Source organism: Schistocerca nitens, chromosome 8, assembly GCF_023898315.1.
Source record: "Schistocerca nitens isolate TAMUIC-IGC-003100 chromosome 8, iqSchNite1.1, whole genome shotgun sequence".
Classification (NCBI taxonomy): Eukaryota; Metazoa; Arthropoda; class Insecta; order Orthoptera; family Acrididae; genus Schistocerca; species Schistocerca nitens.
Window position 1 is genome coordinate 133,700,503 of NC_064621.1, and position 24,292 is coordinate 133,724,794.

At 43.8% G+C, this 24,292-nt stretch overlaps 1 protein-coding gene across 4 annotated transcripts in view; it reads right to left on the minus strand.

The window, feature by feature from the left end:
* The window catches only part of LOC126198890 (semaphorin-2A-like), a 1,278,287-nt gene that overhangs the window by 62,289 nt on the left and 1,191,706 nt on the right, over positions 1 to 24,292 (minus strand). For all 4 annotated transcript variants that reach the window (XM_049935505.1, XM_049935503.1, XM_049935504.1 and 1 more), the window contains one exon: positions 19,733 to 19,860. In XM_049935505.1, coding sequence (XP_049791462.1) covers positions 19,733 to 19,860 — 128 coding nt within the window. The remainder of the gene's footprint in view (positions 1 to 19,732; positions 19,861 to 24,292) is intronic.

Here is a 24,292-nt window from a genome sequence, read left to right on the forward strand (position 1 = left end):
GCCTAATACTTTGGAACAGATAGGGAATATAGCAGTTTGAAGAATTTCTGCGGAGAAAACCCAGACTGATGAAGCAGAAATGGTCCAAAAGCTAATTTATTTAAGACAGATAATTCAAAAAAGTGAAATAAATGAAAGGACTTTGGAAATGGAAAGGGCTTGTGGAATAATGAACATTATGTACAATGAAAACTGCCTATCTAGATGTGAAAATAATGCATTACAGCATGAGTGTGAGGCCAAACTGCTTCTACACAAATGAAAGCCTAGTACTGAATTATAAATCAGACAAACTTGAAATATTAGACACAAGACTTGTGGAGAATATTTTTGATCAAATAAGAAACAAAGAACACTGAAAATTAAGTAGCAATAATGAAATATAGGAGAAAACGAAACAAACAGCAATGGAAATATGACTGTCTTTTTTTTCATTTGTACAAGATGAACAACAGTAAGTTGACAAAACAGATCTTTATCTCTCAGTGGGAAAAAAATTAACAACAAATGCATCCAAGAATTTTTAAAAAATCTTTAGAAATACATAACGTAAGAATAGAAGAAGTAGCAGGAATAGAGATTTTCAGAAGCGAAATGTCTAATTTGAAGTGGTCCCTAGTTGGTTAAAATGGAAGCGAAACGTATTTAAGGTTTCTTAGCGAATTCCTTAGCAGTTTGGTGTCCACGTAATATTCCAACACCATGGAAGATAGAAGGCCGGCCGGAGTACCCGAGCGGTTCTAGGCGCTTCAGTCTGGAACCGCGCGACCGCTACGGTCGCAGGTTCGAATCCTTCCTCGGGCGTGGATGTGTGTGATGTCCTTAGGTTAGTTAGGTTTAAGTAGTTCTAAGTTCTAGGGGACTGATGACCTCAGAAGTTAAGTCCCATAGTGGTCAGAGCCATTTTGAAGATAGAAGCAGTTTTCAAACGTTAACGAAGTACCGCTCAATATTACTGATTTTTCATTTCTGTACCACCATCGTTACGTTACTGTTTACATTAGTGACATGTCGATAGTATGAATCGAATCTATCAGTTGAGCTACTAAAGAATATATCACCGACACATACGGTGACTCAGTTTCGCTGCATTTATTTATTCATAGTAAGTTCGTAAAAAATGAGAGGCTTATGGACACTACAACTATCGACGTTGGAAATCAGTTACTGATGACAGCTTGTTTACCTCATTCCGTGATTATTCTCTAATGAAGTAGATTTCTTAGCAATCTGACGGCCAGATAACTAGTAATGTAGATTTTCGACATCCTTGTCTCCACAAAGATTGGAAACATGCTCCGTGATTCTTATCTTATTCCTCCCTGCTTCACAGCTGGCCATGCGTCCTTCAGTGACCGCTGACGTTTTTGGTTACATGTTTTCTTTCTGATGCTGATACGTCTTCCATATTCGACATTCCCTACAGTCTATCCCAGAAGTATTTTGTCCTGCTGATGCGGTACATCATATTCATACATCTTTCAGGAGTATCGGTCGTCTTCCACGTTCCAACATGTATATCATACTATCATCGGTCGGTGCAAAGCTTTCGCAAGACTTAGTCGATTTTTCTGAAAACAGCACTAAGTTGTCTACATGGCCGTCCCGACCAATTTCATTGTCGTAACACTACACGTTAACTGGCGTAATATAAGCCGTTAGTAAGAAATTAAGTAGAAGGAAAGAAGTAAAGATGGAAGAAAGAAACAAAGACGACACGATTCTGATTTTCCAACTATGGAAGGTCCCGATTTATCACACAGATATTACTTAACGATGTATAATTAACTTCGGGTGTACCACAACGAAGTGCTAGAGAGTGACTACTGTTCACATTATACACTGGTGCGCTAAATTTTTGCACGCCGTGTCACTGCCAAGCAAGATGGCTCGATGGAACTTGGATCATACACAGAGAGAACTGCTTGAGTATAGTACAGATGATAACTGAAAGAAACATACAATGAGACGAAGAGAAATGGCACTCTTATTCAATGACAATAACTACACTGAAGTGACCGCGATTGTAAAACGCGGGATGTGGTTCTTAATTGGAGCGTGATCACCAGGAGTGGCAGTATCTGCTCTACAACAAGCTCCAATGCTCGCCACAAGATTGATGATGAGTTCTTGTGGCAGAGCGGTCCATTCGTCCACCAACGTGTTTGATAACTGATTGATGGCCGTTGACGGAAGTGGACGTGCTGCAATACGTGTCAATGACGCATCCCAGACGATCTTGATAGGATTTAAGTAGGGGAAACGGGCACGCCGGGCCACTCACCGAATATCCTCTCGTTCCAAAAGCTCCTCTCCATTTGGGCAGTTCTATGTGGTCGGGCGTTGTCCCAAAAAATGAGGTCATTAACGAGAGCACTTTGAAAAGACGCATATAGGGCAGGGATATAGTGTGACAATAACGTTGACCAGTGAATGTACCGTGTTCAGAGGTTTGGAGCTCAATACGTACAAGTAACGTTGTGCCTCTGCACACCGTAACAACAGGATCGCCAATGCGATCATGTTTGACGGTTTTCTAGAGACATTACATGTTGCCACCTCCCGCCATATGAGGGCACGTAATGCGCCCAGGAAAAAATGTAGAACACGATCGTTTTGGTGGTCCAGGCCTTATGGTGTGACGAGGCATATGTTGCATGGATGTGGTGACCTCCAAATCTTCGAACACGATACACTCAATGGTCGACGCTATTGTGACACTGTACTCACTCGCCGTTTGCGTCTTATCAGGTGTGCACGTGCATTCTGCCCTGCCTTCATTTTTATTGGCAACAATGCGCGAACTCATCGAACAGCGCTGGCAGAGGTAGTTTTGGGATCAGAGGATATTCGGACTCATTTAAATCCCATCAAGTACGTTTGGGACGCGATGTGGAAATCTATTTCAGCACGTCCACTTCCACCAGTGACCGTCCAGAAACTGTTAACCACGCTGATCGAGGATTGGTATGCCCTGTCAGAAGAACTCCTTGCCTACCTTGCGGCCACCACGGGAGCTCGTTGCAGACCATGCACTACCATGACAATCAAGTCCCGCCTTCTGTAATGACCAGGGCAGCGGTGGCTGTTGTGTAAGAGTACGTGAAACCTAACTTTTGACACCTTGCGGATTTGTTGGTTATTTTTCTTTGAATGTTGATAAACGTAATGAAATTACGGTAATCTGAAATACGGGGCATTAAATCTACCACGCTCTGCAACATAGCTCCTCTAGTCTCGGTGAAAATTGGCATCATGATCGCGAGCACACCTTCACTTGTGCACCTTTTAAGGAGCTTCTGCGTATGCGCAACTGGCGTGACGTAATTGCCTCACGGGCCAAATACATACGGATTTGATATACAATGTGCTGACGGCCAATCAACTACCAGTCTACGTTAATGCCGTCAGGTGAAAGCACACTGCAGTAGACTTACACTCGTTCGCTTGGCAGATATGCCAATTTACTCACTATATAGTAAAATTAGATTGGACGTCATTATATGTTATAGTTATAGTTATAGAAAAACCTATTTGTGGGATTCTGAATGCAACTTTGCTCCTCTAGACTCTGTGAAACTTGGCATCATGCTCGCGAGCACAACTTCACTTGTGCACGTTTTAAGGAGCTTCTGCATATGCGTAACTGGCGTGACGTAATCGCCTCACGGGCCAAATACATACGGATTTGATATACAATGTGCTGACGGCCAATCAACTACCAGTCTACGTTAATGCCGTCAGGTGAAAGCACACTGCAGTAGACTTACCCTCGTTCGCTTGGCAGATATGCCAGTTTACTCACTATATAGTAAAATTAGATTAGACGTCATTATATGTTATAGTTATACTCATAGAAAAACCTATTTGTGGGATTCTGAATGCAACTTTGCTCCTCTAGACTCGGTGAAACTTGGCATCATGGTGGCGAGCACACCTTCACTTGTGAACCTTTTAAGGAGCTTCTGCGTATGCGCAACTGGCGTGACGTAATTGCCTCACAGGCCAAATACATATGGATTTCATATACAATGTGCTGACGGCCAATCAACTACCAGTCTACGTTAATGCCATCAGGTGAAAGCACACTGTAGTAGACTTACCCTCGTTCGCTTGGCAGATATGCCAATTTACTCACTATATAGTAAAATTAGATTGGACGTCATTATATGTTATAGTTACACTCATAGAAAAACCTATTTGTGGGATTCTGAATGAGATACAGTACATTAAGCTTTGGATTTTATCATGCAGTAATCCATTTTAGGCACTGTGAACCATAAGCACATCGTCTCACATTGTGAGATTGTAGCATTGATTCATGCTTCTGCCATCTACTGATCTTATAGTGTATCAGGTTTATCTGTACTGCAGGTCCACATTGTGCTTATGTCTGAACTCCAACGGAAAGTTGTCTCACTGGTGTATCGGCAATTCATTTGAATATGGAGAGTCGAAGATGATGTGCTTTTGTCCCTTACGGCTCGGAACCCCACAGTTGTATTCTAGTCAAGTGACCTTGTTGGTAGCTAGTACTACTTGAATTTAATTCTTTCTGCAAAAGTCAGTTTGTGATTGGAGTTGGCTGTGTACTGTGCAGGAATCGGCTTTCCTGTACAGTGGCAACGTGAACTTTGTTGAACCTGTATTAAGCGCAATCAGAAAATGAAATTACAATAAAAAGTTAGCTGCAAAGGAAGTAGGGCCCCCCCCCCCCCCAGACCAGATCAGTTGTCTGAGAAAGTGACGTAATCAAATAAGCGTGATCGCAAGCGAACGTTTAACAAAGAAATGTATAATAGGAGTATGAACTGTGGGTGCAAGTCAAGATTGTCTGATTTACGGCCCAGAAGTTAATTAGTTACCTAATACATGTATTGTGGATCTTGTACGTTGGTCCGAAAAAACAAAAATCTCGAAAATTCCCTCTTACACAAAAATGTGTTACGGAGATTAGGGAAAGCTTATACATTATTTCGTTCTTGCCATAAACTGAATTCCACAAAAACATTTCTTCCTTTTTCCATTATTGACTGCGGCTGAAGCTGTATAAATACACTCCTGGAAATTGAAATAAGAACACCGTGAATTCATTGTCCCAGGAAGGGGAAACTTTATTGACACATTCCTGGGGTCAGATACATCACATGATCACACTGACAGAACCACAGGCACATAGACACAGGCAACAGAGCATGCACAATGTCGGCACTAGTACAGTGTATATCCACCTTTCGCAGCAATGCAGGCTGCTATTCTCCCATGGAGACGATCGTAGAGATGCTGGATGTAGTCCTGTGGAACGGCTTGCCATGCCATTTCCACCTGGCGCCTCATTTGGACCAGCGTTCGTGCTGGACGTGCAGACCGCGTGAGACGACGCTTCATCCAGTCCCAAACATGCTCAATGGGGGACAGATCCGGAGATCTTGCTGGCCAGGGTAGTTGACTTACACCTTCTAGAGCACGTTGGGTGGCACGGGATACATGCGGACGTGCATTGTCCTGTTGGAACAGCAAGTTCCCTTGCCGGTCTAGGAATGGTAGAACGATGGGTTCGATGACGGTTTGGATGTACCGTGCACTATTCAGTGTCCCCTCGACGATCACCAGTGGTGTACGGCCAGTGTAGGAGATCGCTCCCCACACCATGATGCCGGGTGTTGGCCCTGTGTGCCTCGGTCGTATGCAGTCCTGATTGTGGCGCTCACCTGCACGGCGCCAAACACGCATACGACCATCATTGGCACCAAGGCAGAAGCGACTCTCATCGCTGAAGACGACACGTCTCCATTCGTCCCTCCATTCACGCCTGTCGCGACACCACTGGAGGCGGGCTGCACGATGTTGGGGCGTGAGCGGAAGACGGCCTAACGGTGTGCGGGACCGTAGCCCAGCTTCATGGAGACGGTTGCGAATGGTCCTCGCCGATACCCCAGGAGCAACAGTGTCCCTAATTTGCTGGGAAGTGGCGGTGCGGTCCCCTACGGCACTGCGTAGGATCCTACGGTCTTGGCGTGCATCCGTGCGTCGCTGCGGTCCGGTCCCAGGTCGAAAGACTGCGATGGAGCTCCGTATGCCACGGCAAACTGGCTGACACTGACGGCGGCGGTGCACAAATGCTACGCAGCTAGCGCCATTCGACGGCCAACACCGCGGGTCCTGGTGTGTCCGCTGTGCCGTGCGTGTGATCATTGCTTGTACAGCCCTCTCGCAGTGTCCGGAGCAAGTATGGTGGGTCTGACACACCGGTGTCAATGTGTTCTTTTTTCCATTTCCAGGAGTGTATGTTGATAAGTATCACTGTTATACAGCAGATGCTATTGATTTCGCTTTGTCATATTCATCTGAATTTAAAAATTTGTTAAGACACAGAATTTATATCTACGATATGCCACTGGAGCAGGGGACCACCATGAATCTCGGTGACTTCTGTGTACTTTTTTTTAATGTTATGGGACTTAACTACTAAGGTCGTCAGTACCTAAGCTTACACACTAAATTATCCTAAGGACAAACACACACAGCCATGCCCGAGGGAGGACTCGAACCTCCGCTGGGACCAGCCTTAGACCGCTCGGCTAATCCCACGCGAGGTGTAATATTGTCTTTGAATAAAAATTTGGTTATTGTTTTCTTCAATTACCTTCTTTACCATACTGTAGCAGATCTTTCTACGTATGGTCCAGGTTTCGTAGACTCATGTTAGTTGGCTATGACAGATCATGCGGAAGTTACTTTCGTCCTTAGTTTTAATGTACGACTAAATATCTCAAGAGTCCGAAGCTCTATGAAGTCGTTCGACGATACAGAGAAATAGCAAAGCTGGAAAATTGTAGCGATATGTAGGAAGACATAGAAAATCGACGCTTTGTGCACGAACTGTCAGTTGAACTTCAACACAAACAAATGAACGACACTCCGCATAAATAGACGGGAAGGCCCGCATTCTATGGTTACACGACTGTCGGATAATCACTAGGAGCAGTCATATCACCGTTGAATATCTGGAAGTTTGCGTATGAAGAGGTTCAAAAGGGAACCACCATATAAAAGTAATCGCAGATAAAATACACTCCTGGAAATGGAAAAAAGAACACATTGACAGCGGTGTGTCAGACCCACCATACTTGCTCCGGACACTGCGAGAGGGCTGTACAAGCAATGATCACACGCACGGCACAGCGGACACACCAGGAACTGCGGTGTTGGCCGTCGAATGGCGCTAGCTGCGCAGCATTTGTGCACCGCCGCCGTCAGTGTCAGCCAGTTTGCCGTGGCATACGGAGCTCCATCGCAGTCTTTAACACTGGTAGCATGCCGCGACAGCGTGGACGTGAACCGTATGTGCAGTTGACGGACTTTGAGCGAGGGCGTATAGTGGGCATGCGGGAGGCCGGGTGGTCGTACCGCCGAATTGCTCAACACGTGGGGCGTGAGGTCTCCACAGTACATCGATGTTGTCGCCAGTGGTCGGCGGAAGGTGCACGTGCCCGTCGACCTGGGACCGGACCGCAGCGACGCACGGATGCACGCCAAGACCGTAGGATCCTACGCAGTGCCGTAGGGGACCGCACCGCCACTTCCCAGCAAATTAGGGACACTGTTGCTCCTGGGGTATCGGCGAGGACTATTCGCAACCGTCTCCATGAAGCTGGGCTACGGTCCCGCACACCGTTAGGCCGTCTTCCGCTCACGCCCCAACATCGTGCAGCCCGCCTCCAGTGGTGTCGCGACAGGCGTGAATGGAGGGACGAATGGAGACGTGTCGTCTTCAGCGATGAGAGTCGCTTCTGCCTTGGTGCCAATGATGGTCGTATGCGTGTTTGGCGCCGTGCAGGTGAGCGCCACAATCAGGACTGCATACGACCGAGGCACACAGGGCCAACACCCGGCATCATGGTGTGGGGAGCGATCTCCTACACTGGCCGTACACCACTGGTGATCGTCGAGGGGACACTGAATAGTGCACGGTACATCCAAACCGTCATCGAACCCATCGTTCTACCATTCCTAGACCGGCAAGGGAACTAGCTGTTCCAACAGGACAATGCACGTCCGCATGTATCCCGTGCCACCCAACGTGCTCTAGAAGGTGTAAGTCAACTACCCTGGCCAGCAAGACCTCCGGATCTGTCCCCCATTGAGCATGTTTGGGACTGGATGAAGCGTCGTCTCACGCGGTCTGCACGTCCAGCACGAACGCTGGTCCAACTGAGGCGCCAGGTGGAAATGGCATGGCAAGCCGTTCCACAGGACTACATCCAGCATCTCTACGATCGTCTCCATGGGAGAATAGCAGCCTGCATTGCTGCGAAAGGTGTATATACACTGTACTAGTGCCGACATTGTGCATGCTCTGTTGCCTGTGTCTATGTGCCTGTGGTTCTGTCAGTGTGATCATGTGATGTATCTGACCCCAGGAATGTGTCAATAAAGTTTCCCCTTCCTGGGACAATGAATTCACGGTGTTCTTATTTCAATTTCCAGGAGTGTAGCAAAGCTGGAAAATTGTAGCGAAATGTAGGAAGACATATAGAAAATCGACGCTTTGTGCACAAACTGTCAGTTGAACTTCAACACAAACAAATGAACGACACTCCGCATAAATAGACGGGAAGACCCGCATTCTATGGTTACACGACTGTCGGATAATCACTAGGAGCAGTCATATCACCGTTGAATATCTGGAAGTTTGCGTATGAAGAGGTTCAAAAGGGAACTACCATATAAAAGTAATCTTGACGAAACATATCCTGAAATTTTTCACGCAGGAAGAATACAAATGCGCTGTCAAAGTTTTATCTGCTAAGGCGTACTGCAAGTATTTTTAAAGTAACGTTGGAGTTACTCATTTTTGCCGCACGAAGAACCTCTCATTAGTAGCTGTTAGTACAGCCCTTTCTGCCTAGCGCACGAATCGTTGAATGAGTAGATACCCATTAACACATTCAGGTACTACACAGTAACTAGTAATTTTATTTCGACAGAGGCAGAACGGAGTAAAAATGGTAGTGGTCGTTGTTCTGCATATTTTGCTGTATACCAGGGGGCCAGCTGCCATTGTTAGTTCATTACTTGAAGAAAGCTGAGATTTTTTGCCATAGTTCATTTCACGTTGCTAATAAACGAAGTGAAAGTCAGCTTGCATATAAGCAGTGGGTTTGGCCGCGGCAACCTCCCATAACGATAATGATAAAAACATGAAGGAATCCGAGACTTTGTCGACACGTTTAATGTTGTAAACGAACGGGAAAAAGTAGTCATCTGGCTATGTTGTGGGGTATCGTATGTAAGTTTCAAGCGTGAACGTGCGAAAAATATGCCCAAGTTAAATGATGCTATGAAACACTGAAATTTGGCTAAGTGATAGTTAACTGAAAAAGTTCAACGAAAAAAACAATTAGCTGCATTTTTTGCGGTGGAAAAGTGCTCAACCGACGACTGAAAGATACGGCGCATCGCTATGCCATATGGGCCTCGACTTTCCTCACACAAGCGTCTCGTCTGCTCCGAGATCAGTGTGGCTGAGACAAGTGCTGCTTAGAGAAGTCTAGCGTTGAAAGTTTTTGTTTATTTTGCTCCAAAACGTATGGCTCTCCATGTCTTTACTGGATGCAACTATAATCTTTCCATTTTTCAAGAAATGGAAGAGCCGTTCATAACAATTACCGCAACACTCCGCAATGTACCTCGATAACTTCATTAAACTAAGTGACGTACCTGACGGAGTGTTGGAGAGTACGTTTCAAACAATGGAAGAATATGTTTGTCGACTTCACGATTAAAACAAAATAGCATTGTTAACGAAGCAAGAGTCGCTATGTTTTTGAAAGCGTACGTCTTGCAAAACGACGACATAGGTCGTCTGCCAAAAAAAAAATATTGGCAGGTCAGCACTACCACCTTGCAAAATCGAATGAGCACATCGCTAATATTCGTGCCCACGCGCATATTGCTCTTGCAACTGAACTGCACCCGACAGATTACATCTGGAAAGAAAAAAACAAATTTTTGTTTAAATGGTTACGCGGTGAACAGCTACCCTCTTCGCTTAAGAATATTACCATCGAAGAAGAGCACAAAGTCCTGCAGGTTAGAATTCTTCTACTCTCTGCTAATATGTCCTTATTTAAATGTAATTTTTTGCTTATTGTGTTCAGTTTTTTAAAAAATGTTACAATATAACGTATACTCCTCAGCCGTTGTAGTGAAAAAAAAATAAAATAAATGGCGTGTGACGAGAGCCTCCCGTCGGGTAGACCGCTCGCCTGGTGCAAGTCTACGATTTGACGCCACTTCGGCGACTTGCGCGTCGATAGGGATGAAATGATGATGATTAGGGCAACACAACACCCAGTCCCTGAGCGGAGAAAATCTCCGACCCAGCCGGGAATCGAACCCGGGCCCTTAGGACTGACAGTCTGTCGCGCTGACCACTCAGCTACCGGGGGCAGACTGTAATGAAAAATAAAATAAAACGCGCCTGCGCGCATAGCGCCGAGCACTTTTCCATCGCACAAAACTCAGTGTACTATTTTCTCATTAAACTCTTTAAAGTTAACTATCACTTACCCAAATTTCAGCTTTGATAGGATCATTTTACCCAGCCATATTTTTCGCATGTTTACACTTGAAGCTGACACGTAGTACCCCACAACAAAGTCAGATGACTACTTTTTTCCGCTTGTTTACAACGTAACAAATGTATAAACAAAATCTCAGCTTTCTTCGTATTTCTTTTATTATTATTATGCTAGTGTGGGAGGCTGTCGCGGCTACACGCGCCTCAAAATGGCTCAAATAGCTCTGACCACTATGGGACTTAACTTCTGAGGTCATGAGTCCCCTAGAACTTAGAACTACTTAAACCTAATTAACCTAAGGACATCACGCACATCCATGCTCGAGGCAACAGCGCAGTTCCGGAGTGAAGCGCCTAGAAACTCTCGGTCACAGCGGCCGGCTCACGCGCCTCAAATACGTAAACTGAGTGACACTTCGTTTACTAAGAGTAGTAAATAAAGTATAGCAAAGGATGGTAGCTTTCCTACTTTTGTTCATTAAAGGTGGCAGCTGGTTCCCAGACTAAGACGCAGCCGTGACCAGAACATGTAGCGCCGCGTAGCCTCAAGTCCAAAGTGCAGACACGTGAATTTTAAGTACCTAAATCATACAAAAATATCTCAAATCATTAATTTTCTGAATCAATTGCAGTTCATATCGACAGTTAAACTGTTGTGACTAGCACAGGAAAGGAAGTCGAGGCAGAGAATGATGTTACATTAGAGACCCCTACCTTCAATCGGACTTTAATTTGTTAATATTGAATATTTTATAATAGTTCCTGTGGTATACTGAGATACCAGCTGGAGCTTTTTTTTTTTTTTGGCACATTTCATTCCCTCCGTTATGGGGAGGGCGGGCCTTTTTAGAGCTTGCTCTTTGCTCTTTTTCGGCCGTTGGTGTTCAGTACAATTTCTGCTGCGGGCAGGGTGGTGGGTTTGCGCTCAGCGATGTTCCTGCTACGGACTAACATCCACGGTACTTCTGGCTCCAGCTCCCCCAGCTGGAGCCAGAAGTACCGTGGATGTTAGTCCGTAGCAGGAACATCGCTGAGCGCAAACCCACCACCCTGCCCGCGAGGATCACGCCCCCTGGAGCGGCTACAAGGACGAGAGACGCGCGCTGTGGTAACGGTGCTCGAGCAGAAGTAGTCAGCTGCAAGTTGTAAGTCAGCTCGTGGCTTCCTAGGGAGTTGCTGCAGAACTTTCGTTGTGTATCCAAGTTGTCGAGTGGGGCAAACACAGTGGTGGATAGGTATACAGTGGCTTAGTCTTCAGTAGAAATACAACAATTAATAGATTTATCGTGTACGGACAGAGACCGCCTGCCGGCCGCGGTGGTCTCGCGGTTCTAGGCGCGCAGTCCGGAACTGTGCGACTGCTACGGTCGCAGGTTCGAATCCTGCCTCGGGCATGGATGTTTGTGATGTCCTTAGGTTAGTTAGGTTTAAGTAGTTCTAAGTTCTAGGGGACTTATGACCACAGGAGTTGAGTCCCGTAGTGCTCAGAGCCATTTGAACCATTTTTAGAGACCGCCTGCCAAGAGATTTAACTGAGTGCTGTTAGTTTGGAACTGTTCTTCGAATAGAACATCAATACAGCAGATTAATTGTCTTCTAACTATAGTTCGAAGAACATTATTCAGATTGTGTTCATGGAACTGTAGCTAACGCAGGACAGATAGGCTAAACATGCATTCAACAACTGCTGTAACCAACGTTACCAAAGCTGAGTGCTACTTTCAATGTGTGTGTGCTGCCGCATGCGTCCCATCGACGACACCTGTGTTAGTCCTTTTCAACGGCAGCGAGATGTACGCCAAAATGGACGTTTAAATAATGTATATTCTGATAACAATAAAGCAGCCCCTTGCGCCTCAAAATTTCGAAGTGTCTGTTGAATGACGAAAACAAATACTTCCCTTATTCCAAGGATACCAGATAAAAAAATTAATACATTCAGGTACGTCACAGTAATTAGTAATTTTATTTCGACAGAGGTAGAATGGAGTAAGAAATGATCGTGGTCGTTATTCTGCATATTTTGCTGTATACCAGGCATATTCGACCACATTCGTAAAATGTGATGGAAACTGTAGTTTAACAGTGCTGTTCCGCTCATAAGCCTGAAATGACAAAGAGCTAATGGAAATTATATTTCCTGACAATTTTCTGTAAAATGCTTCAGACTTTTGAAAAAAATTTTATATTAAGAGGCTGAATTGGTTCCGGGTGGAATCCGAGTTACATTAAATCTTTTCGTCGTCCTCCTGAAGACGAGGTGTCGTCAAGTCCAGACCAAGAGTCCAACAAAAGCGATGGATTATTTTCTGCTAATGATTAGAAGGAGTTTCGGATGTAACATTTAAAATTATTCTCTTCCGTTTTTCCAGATTTTGCAACGCTGATTGTTAGATTTTTGCAAGTAAACCGCCATTTTCTTTAAATTTTTGGTCCTAATTAGCCTTGATGTTCCTGAAGACAGATTTAAAGCTATGGAAACAGTAATCTACTAATAGGTATCACTGGAACTGTGGTATACGAATGTGTCATAGCATCCATCGACTGCACAAGCGAATCTGCCTTTTTTCCACTCGAAATAATGAAGTACGTCTTGCACGAAACTTGACTGGAGGGCTTGTATATTAAGCATTTTCGGGTATAGCAAGAAGCTTCATCTTCACATTAGCTACGAATTTCTCTGTAATATTTCCTGCGAATGACATCTCTTCACATTTACTTGAGGTAAACTTCGTAATTTTACGTCTTTCGCATAACTTCCTGAATCTGTTTAACGAGGTCGAAGAACCCAAAAATCAGTAATGTTCGTCTTACTTGCATTTGAAAGCGCCAAGTGTAATACATCACCCTCGGCAATGGTTCACTGACTGCTACGAGCAGTTCTAAATCTTTTAAATAGATTCTTTTTCACATTTATGTGAGTTTCATTTGCATATTCCGTACTTCGAGTGACTCTATCTTCCATTTACATAATTCATATTGTAGGTATAAGCGTACAGATATAAATGTAGTTCAGTTTGTAACACTATTATTCAATCAGTCATCTAATTTATAAAAGAAATTTTAAATTTAAAGTTTGTCGTAATATAACTGTGATATGCAAGGACTATATCCAATGTGTGATATATGTGATGTAAGAGAGTTTTACTAATGTATGTAGGTAACTTATGTATAAAAAAAAAAAAATTTGCGAAATGTGTGATTTAATAGCCGGCCGTTGTGGCCGTGCGGCTCTAGGCGCTTCAGCCTGGAACCGCGTGACTGCTACGGTCGCAGGTTCAAATCCTGCCTCGGGCATGGATGTGTGTGATGTCCTTAGTTAGGTTTAATTAGTTCTAAGTTCTAGGCGACTGATGACCTCAGAAGTTAAGTCGCATAGCGCTCAGTGCCATTTGAGCCATTTTTGTGATTTAATAAATAATATTTTGTCGTGGATTAATGAAACGAAAATATTCGTGTATGTAATTTTATATATTTGTGCAAGTTGTTATTTGTATAAAATGGTACACGCTTAGGGATAATATCTAGGAAATGTGTTATGTAAAAGATGGCGTGCTTTTGTACTGTACGGAAGTAATTGTGGTTTGGATTTTTGGCGCGCTACCTGTAGAGCGAGCGGGAACGAAGGGACACAGGCTATAGGCAGCAATGAAAGGCCACACTCGGGCGGAGCAGGCGATGCCCTGCCCGGTAACTGTTACACAACAGCCTCGAATGACGCCTGCTGAATTATTTCGGCCTTGGCACAAGTCGTTGGGCTACGTGACGGACGTTAGAATAACGCCAAGAAGAATTAATTGGTCCATACTTAAAAAAACTTGTACGCCATGAGTAGTGTAGTCGCCATTACTGACCGCCACACTCGACAACAACAGCCAACAGGCTACGAACTGTATAATTAGAATTGTAGAATTGTGAACCATGAATTCAAAATTAAATTTTTTTGAATAATTATTCTGTTAAACATAAAATTCTGTTCACCTTGTAATTTTATTCCTAAACATTTACTAATGGGCGACGGCCTTGCCGCAGTGGCTACACCGGTTCCCGTGCGATCACCGAAGTTAAGCGCTGTCGGGCGTGGCCGGCGCTTGGATGGGTCACCATCCCGCCGCCACGTGCTGTTGCCATTTTTCGGGGTGCACTCAGCCTCGTGATGCCAATTGAGGAGCTACTCGACCGATTAGTAGCGGCTTCGGTCAAAGAATACCGTCCTAACGGTCGGGAGTGCGGTGTGCTGACCACACGCCCCTCCTTATCCGCATCCTCCTCGGACGATGACACGGCGGCCGGACGGTCCCGGAAGGGCCACTTGTGGCCTAAAGACGGAGCAATGAAAAAAAAAAAAAAAAAAAAAACATTTACTAATAAAGGGGCCCTTTCCTGGTGTTTGGTCACTCCGAGTAAACCTATCACAAAAACATTTGAAGTATCTACAAGCACTCATTTTCATCTTTGAATAAACGTCTGAAAATAATTGTTGTCGACTAGTTTCTAAAGTGAAGGTAAAGGTACGGTATGATTTACGTAGCAGAAGCAATTGTTTTCAGACAGATTTTAATACTGCCAGAAAGACGATTTTGTCGTGCATATAACTGCGGTTTTACAAGTTTAAATTTTGAGTGATGTAAGATAAAATTCTTTCAGTTATAAATGAAATTCAGCAAAGTACAAAAAGTTATAAAAAGAAAACTGCTGATGTGGCTCAGTAACACTGAAGTAGAGTTGCATAAAAATGCTGAATGAAAATATAGAGTGACCACACCCTGGCTTTGGCTTTTGACAGATCATTTGTTGAGAATAGGGTAGAAACAAAGTGTCTTAATACATTTAAATGTGTGTATTGTGCTATTAGAATACTGAAGTACTTAATTTGTAAGTTGTACAAAATGCAATCATAGAAGTGTCTCCTAACCAGATTTTTTTAGCACATAGTGAGGATTAAAAATTCCTGGCCTTTCTAGATCAAAACTGTATATGTGTGTAGGTGTAGTTGCTAAAAGATTCCCGTGTCTTTCTCAAAGTCACATCCTGAAAAGTTATATTTATTTGTGAAGTTAGGGAAGAGTTGGAAAGTAGGCTAGATTTACTTCTTCTGCTTTTCTGAAACAACCATTTCTTTGCGTAGATAGGCCGACGACCGTAAATCCAATAGACAAACCACTTAATTAACTTGGTACAGAGAGATCCTATGTTGAGTATTATTTCATTCTTATTGCGTTTCTTTCTAACAGCTAGAAAGCTCTTAGGAAAAGGAACTAATAATCTGATTTCCATATCCATTAGTTATACATCACGGACAAATACTGTAAAATGGGTAATATTATACGACAGTTATGGAAACTACCCACGTTTCTGACGTGTATACTATGTGCACAGTTTCCCGTATAATAATGTTAAAGGGCGCTTTTCCCGTGACAGGACCATTTGTTCTCTTGGGGTACAGTGATATAAGCAAACTCCCAGGGAGATTAGGGTCTCACATTCCGTCGACATCAAGGTCATTAGAGATTGACCACACGCTCGGAATGTTTGAAGGATAGGGAAGGAAATCGGCCATATCCTTTCAAAGGAATCATACCGGAATTTATCTGGACCGATTTAAGGAAAGCACGAAGACCTAAATGTGGATGTCCGGACGTGGGTTTGAACCGTCGTCCTCCCGAATGCGAGTCCAGCGTGGCATCCAATGCTCCACGTTGCTCTGTACCAGACCTAATCAGTCTTTATAATGATAACGACAGTTAATGAAAAATGACTCGTCATTTTGCCTCATATATTTCTTTTATGGATGTCGGTGCTTTTCAGTTAGAGTTAATTTTAAGTTATGAAACTGTAGTTATACTAAATAGAGAGTCTCAAGACTCTATGAGGTAGATGAACAAAATTGTAGGCAAATACAAACGGTTATCGTTGGTGGACTGTCGTTTATGCAAAGTAACCAAACTGTAATGACTAGATCGTAGTAGAGACATAGCTGGATTTAAATAACTAAGAAATTTCATTATTTCGCCCCACCTAGGTGCAAATAATGCTTTTCAGAGGTGTAGTTACGGGACTTTCGCGCTGGCCTAGGTAGCAGCGTCGTTGATCAAACACAACGTATTGTCGAGAAATCGCAAGCTCTGACTGCAGGCGAGGTCTGACAGGGTACCGCACACCTTTACGACGTCGACCGGACGTGACCCAGAGCTCTGGTCCCTGCGTCTGGCTGCCGTAACAGGAAAACGTAAAGCCGAGGAGACGGTGGCCATTGTAAACAGCCGTAAAACCCGCCTCCGTACGCAGCACCTTCCGGCTTCCGCTCTAGTTTCGGAGAGAAACAAAAAAGGGATGGAAGTGAAGGGATGACGGGGGAGAACACATGCACAGCTGTGCGGAGGGGATTTGCCCGCGCTCCACGGTAGGGGACACATCGGCAAAGGTAAACATGCGGTATTACGGACGCCTTGTCGCGTAAACAACGGGGTCACACGTAAGGTTCGTTTCCCCAAAACAAGCAGAGACCAAAACTCGTCGTCCTTTCCGGTGTGCTTCAATAGCGACATCGCCTCCGTAGTTAACACAAAGCTCGTTCTGAGATTGCCAACTTTAAATCCGGTGTTAAAAAGTAATTTTCTTTACGCGTCACTATGCATATCCTTTTAACAGAAGCCTCGCGGCATTAGCCGAGCGGTCTCAGGCGCTACAGTCATGGACTGTGCGGCTAGTCCCGGCGGAGGTTCGAGTCCTCCCTCGGGCAAGGGTGTGTGTGTTTGTACCTAGGATAATTTAGGTTAAGTAGTGTGTAAGCTTAGGGACTGATGACCTTAGCAGTTAAGTTCCGTAAGATTTCACACACATTTTTTTTTAATAGAAAGAAATATACGTGTCAAGGCACAGAGTTTGGTTTCAGAAATCAGGGTGGTAACTGAAGGGAGACTATGTGATATGCACTCTCTCTCTCTCTCTCTCTCACACACACACACACACACTCATCAGACCCACTGTTGCTCCTTCTCTTTAAGATCCCCTTTCTGTTTCAACATGCACTTCTCACATTGTGTCACCAAACTCCCTCTCTTCGTTTTTCCTGTCAACATCCCCCAGTCTCTCTTGTTTGTGCTTATTTTCTTCATCTCGTTGAATGCAGGATGCTGGGTACGCAGCAGAAATATCTTGAATCTTATCTTTCTTTACCCCTTTGACAGAGCACGACCAGTTTACGAATATAAAATTTTAGTCTTTAGTGCACACTATCACATGTAACTCTAGGCCGGAGGATATTTCGACCACTCAAGATCAAATCAGCTTCAGAGATACTGGCGAACCATATCGCTGCTAGGATGATTCAAATCACACTGCGTGCAAATGCTCAGCACTTCTATCTTTGGTAGCAGTTACAATATGACATTATGAACATATAGCTAAACGATATCGTGATGTAATGAACGTTGATGATTCAGAAAAGTGTCCTGAACCTGATTTGCTGTTGAATGGTTGACCTTCTCTTTGGCCACGATTAATATACGATGCAGTGCAACCTGCAGTGTTTTTTTAGTAACCGCCACAATTGGAGGAAGAGACTGAGAGACCTAGATCAAGTCCTCTGTAAAATTTAACTAACTCGAATATACCCCCCCCCCTCTTTCACTTTCTTTATCTGCATTGAAGCAAAAAATACGTGGAATGTATGTTTATAAATCATTATATACGACCAACAGTAACCTATTTTCGAATCTACTTTCCTTAAATCAATATACGTTACGGCTGTAATAATTGGCGGGAGTTCCACGCAATCTTACTTCAGCAACAAGGAATTTGTAACTGTTGATCAGGTAATGGGCTTTCTCGTCTGATACAAATACTCATTCCGTGGTGGACGTTCGAGTCAATAATGAAAAATTTCCTTTCTATTAATAATGGCCGGCCGCTGGTGGCCGAGCGGTTCTGGCGCTACAGTCTGGAACCGCGCGACCGCTACGGTCGCAGGTTCGAATCCTGCCTCGGGCATGGATGTGTGTGTTGTCCTTAGGTTAGTTAGGTTTAAGTAGTTCTAAGTTCTAGGGGACTTATGACCTTAGCAGTTGAGTCCCATAGTGCTCAGAGCCATTTGAACCATTAATAATGGCAGCTTCTTCGAATTTTCGTTTACATTGTTATCCCATGAAAGGTCTGCCATCCACTAACTAGCGAAACAAATTTTATAAATATTTCGCTCCTAAACTGCACAACAACCATCATTTTTATGTATATATAGAGGAATAACTCCTCAAATATCTATATTTGTACTGCTTGCACCCACTTCACATTGTTCAGCTGTATCAAGTACTATCAGTATGTTGAAAACTCAGGGGTGGGAGAGGAAGGAAGTGCAAATGAGCCGACCGTTGTGGCCGAGCGGTTCTAGGCGCTTCAGTCCGGGACCGCGCTGCTGCTACGGTAGCAGGTTTGAATCCTGCCTCGGGCATGGATGTGTGTCCTGTCCTTAGGTTAGTTAGGTTTAAGCAGTTCTTAGTCTAGGGGACTGATAACCTCAAATGTTAAGTCCCATAGTGCTCAGAGACATTTGAACCATTTGTGCAACGTAAAACAAAAACGCCTAACATAAAATAAAAGCGCCTAAGTAAGGAGTCCGTTACTGAAATGCACACACGTAACATTTCAGGATAAAATGAATACCTGCAAATCTACATGACATACAGTTCCATGTAGACACTCATCAACTTGCACGGTCGTCTGCAGTTTGGTGTAGAGCCATCTACGTAAACTTGGCACTAGAGAAATATTGGTGCTAGTTAATTCCGTGGCGAAAGCGTTGCACAGTATTATACTAAGTATTATAAATCTGAAAGTGGCAAATACAGTCAGGAAAAGCACCGTTTGTGTTTTTCAGTAACAATACACTTCGTGTTTTCCTACTCGAATACTACTACTACTACTACTACTACTACTACTATGACTGCCACTACCAACTCGAATGAAATTACGTTACAAACCATATCCTTGTATCCAGAACTGGGAATTTCTGAAATTTAACTCTTGAACATTGGAAAACAGTTCTGTTAAGCGCACAGCAGAACTGTGAAAGCAGACTGCCTCAGCTGAAATTTGAAGCCAGCTGCTGTTTTGCAGTTCCTTACCACTGTGTCGGCTGTGATGTCGTACCTGTGGTGAGATATCCATGACGTGGATCGCTTCTCCTGGTGTCACGTCGAAGACGTCGACGAGACTTGACGAGGATTCCCCGGTAGCTGGATCGAACCACTGGGCGACCTTGTACACGGACCCAGTGCCTGCAAACGCAAGAATCGGCATTGACACAACAAGAATTTTTTTTAAAAAAAAGCGTTACATGATAACTATCTAGGTCAACTTGGAAAATGTACAGACTCTAATGTACTGAATAGCAGAATTATTACGTAATTGCACTAATACAGAACTGATTAGAACCAGTGTAATGGTATAGAAAAATGGCTCTGAGCACTATGGGACTTAACTTCAGAGGTCATCAGTCCCCTAGAACTTAGAACTACTTAAACCTAACTAACCTAAGGATATCACACAAATCCATGCCCGAGACAGGATTCGAACCTGCGACCGTAGCGGTCGTGCGGTTCCAGACTGTAGCGCCTATAACTGCTCGGCCACTTCGGCCGGCTTACTGGTTTACAAAAACAAGCAGAGCTGTAGATGTGAACTAAGCTGCGGTATCGTATCTTACACCAAAAATGAAGGAAATGTAAGCGTCTATTCTAAATACATGCAAGAAGCTTTTTTAATCAGTCAGTATGTGATTCCCGCCCGGATAGCCGTGCGGTCTAACGCACTGCTTCCCGTGCAGGAAGGCGTGTCGGTCCCCGGCACGAATCCACCCGACGCATAAGTGTCGAGATCCACTGTGCCGGCCACCTTGTGGATGGCTTTTAAAGCGGTTTTCCATCTGCTCGGCGAATGCGGACTGGTTCCCCTTATTCCGCTTCAGTTACGATGTGTCGGCGATTGCTGAGCAAACACTGTATCCACGTACGCGTACACCATAATTACTATACCACGCAAACATTAGGGTTACGCCTCTCCGTCGTTTATAGGTCCCCAGTTCAATAAATACATACATACGTACAGTCGTGGACAAAACGAGCGAGACCCCTCGCCTTTTCGTTATGCTGATCCGCACGGCTTTAAAGTCTGCTACACAGCATAACAGGCAAGGCGACGAAGTGCTACCAACATACTATGCGCAGGCGTGAAATTGACAAACTATCTGAACTTTTTTAGACTGTATTCCATAATTTGTAAGACTATATTAATGCTGATTAGTGTGTTAAATACAACACGTAAATATAAGACAGAACTGAAAGAACAAACGCTAATTGGTATGAACTGGACAAATAAAAATGAATTTCAACTTATCGAGATGACTTAACTGTTTCAGTAAGACAAAGAACCCCAGATCGTTACGAAGTAGCAAAATATTATCCGAATTCGGCCGCGAAACGGTCTGTGTCAACGTTCAGACCAGTCATACTGGATTACCGTTGCTGACCTACCACGAAAGTGTGCAAATTTAGCAATGCGTGAAGATTCATAACGAAATTCAGTTAAAAATCATTCAGTGCCACGCTTAAGTCAATTCCATTATTGACAGAAGCGGAAAAAGTAGGCAGTAACATGTATGAAATTCTACAAGAGTGTCATATTGACATGCACAGGGCGCCAGTACAGAATAAAGGTGGCGATAAAACGTATTGGGTGCGCGAGAATTTCTTAAAATTGCTTTACTGATATTCTACCTGCCTCCATAGAGATTAGAACCGAAAACAAACCAGACCTTCCTTTCACTATGCTAGCAGACAACCTAGGCAAACAGCCCTCTATTATTACCCCAGACATGAACAAGCAGGCAATTTCGAAATGAAAATCTGCAGTTTCTGTTGCATAGAGCTTTCTGGACTCAAAAACATGAATTTTCTTCCTTTATGTCACCGCTTATGTGACAATCATTCGGGATGTTTATCGAAATAACAAATTACTGTTATTAGAGAGTAAATTTTGTAGGATAATTCTGCACCACCCCAGGAAATAAACGGCTACATAGCTGCCAAACGTATTCTGCATTGTTTCGAATTCTCCACTAGACTCGCCACAGCCAGAAAACGTTCATTAGCAGAAGTGTTTCTTAAGCTAGCTAGCAATGAGAATGTTCGTACTTCTAAAACGCGGTGGCATTAATACTGGGATGTGAATTACCACGTGTATAGGCAAATACATTCTATTTGCATTCCTGTAAACGTGATTTGGATCGAAAACGTAGCTACGACTAATATGCTTATGTATCGACAGCAACTAGAACATTTCGAATAAAGAGTAGCGGGTGTTATTTATGCGGCCCTCATCTTCAGTGTTTTCGTTGTTAGGATTTCGTCACCTAAACCGGTAAAAACGGAACCCTACTAGTCTCACTTTCTTGACCGTCTATCGGTCTACCCAACCCTTAAAACCCGTTTACCTCCAGAACGGGTGGACATAATAAGCGGAAATGTATCGCACTTCTTGCTGTAACCGGTCCCATGCTGGTGTAAAAAAGTGAGCTTCTATGTCAACGCAATCAAAAGATACGACGGTTTATGTAAAGAAAATTTACGCGAAAGGTCAAAAAATGGCTTCAAGAACTATGCGACCTAACTGCTTAGGTCATCAGCCCCTAGACCTAGAACTACTTAAACCTAGCTAGCCTAAGGGCATCACAGACATCTATGCCCGAGGTAGAATTCCAACCTGCGACTGAAGCAGCCGTGCGGTTCGTCACTGAAGCGCCTGGAACCGCTCGGCCACCGCAACGCGGCGAAACCCTACTCACCTCATGTATAATGATAATATATACTGTCTAGTGAGGATAAACTGTATTCGCCAGCAACTCAGATCGTTTGCTCACGGAACTTTTACGAAGCTACATTCAAACTTTGTCGAAGTCGTCTGCAATATCCATTACAAACACCCTAGGAACTTCGTATGCGATATCCACTTCTGAAGACGCTGGCAGATACTGCAGTACTATAACAAGTAGGTGGGAATTTATTGTTATTGGTCCACGCATGACACTTTATTTCAATATCAATTTAACGCGCCTAGGTGTTTGTATATGCCTGAAACTATTGAACAAAAAGTAAATAAACAACAAACGAGCCGGCCGCGGTGGTCTCGCGGTTCTAGGCGCGCAGTCCGGAACCGTGCGACTGCTACGGTCGCTGGTTCGAATCCTGCCTGGGGCATGGATGTGTGTGATGTCCTTAGGTTAGTTAGGTTTAAGTAGTTCTAAGTTCTAGGGGACTTATGACCACAGCAGTTGAGTCCCATAGTGCTCAGAGGCATTTGAACCATTTTGAAACAGCAAACAACTTCGATGTTTAAATCAAATGAAAGTCACATGTCGTAATTAAAACATAATTTCGTCGTTACATCTACATGACTACATCAACAGGATTTCTTGGCAATCCGGACTTACGTGCCTGGCAGAAGGTTAGGGTTATTTCTCTACCGTCCCACTCATTAACAGTGTGCGGGAAAAAGGACCACTTAAATCTTTTCTTGCGAGCCTTGAATTACATTATTACTATGGTTTCTTCCTGTGTTCCCGAGGAAATACCCCGATCTTGCTGAAACTTCGCTCAGTGAAAGCGGGGACAAAATAAGCGAACACGTGTCTCGGCTTATCTGCTTACACTCTACCGCTTCTGAGAAAACGACGGTCAAAGTTTTCAATGCGCTGTTACTATAGTGTAGACACCTCTTAGCGGGTAAGCATTCAACTGGAGCGGTGGCTCTGCGGCTACCATAGCGATTTCTGAACTTTGCGCTGCGAGTTCGAAACCCGGTTTTTCCTTTTTTTTCCCCTCACTCTCTGAATTATCTACGAATGTTTATTCCAATTTATGTTGAAACACTGTTGTCGTTATTCGTCAGTTAATTTACTGTGTAAAGAAATAAGTTAAAAAGGGAACACACAGTGCGTAGTGGGGCGATCACTCTGTTGTAGAAATAATTCAGAAGCCAAGATCGCTTAAATATTGTTTACTGGATAACCGGTTTCAACACACTAAAGGTGCCATCATCGGATCTGAATGTAGATTAACATTTATAAAATATTTGGTTATAACGATACATGAGGCAGCCCAGATGATGTTAGATCAGCTTGTCTCATTCGTTTATTACTTTTTAATTCATTAATTACACATAAAGTTAATTGGCGAATAATGACAACATTATTTCAACATAACTTAGAAAAAAACATTCATAGATAATTCTGATAGAGAGGCAGGAAAATAAAATAATTAAAAAACCCAATATGGTATCGAACACGGGAATCAGTGTTAAGAAGGAACGACGGTAGCCACCGCTTCAATTGCGTTCTCGGCTGCAGAAGGTATCTACACTAGAGCAACAGCGCGTTGATAACTTTGACCGTCGTTTTCTCGGAAACGGTCGAGTGTCTGCAGATAAGCCGAAACACATGTTCGCTTATTTTGTCCTCTCCTTCACTGAGCAAAGTTTCGGGACAATCAGCCTATGACATTTGGCGAGTTCCCCTCGCTCGTCGAGTCGCTTCTTACGCCCGGCGAGAATTATGTATGCCTCCGAGTAAACTGCGCCACCTGGAAACACGGCGAGCGGGGATAAACACGTTTTCCTTCTTATAAGGCAACCTTCTACAGATAATATTCACGAAGT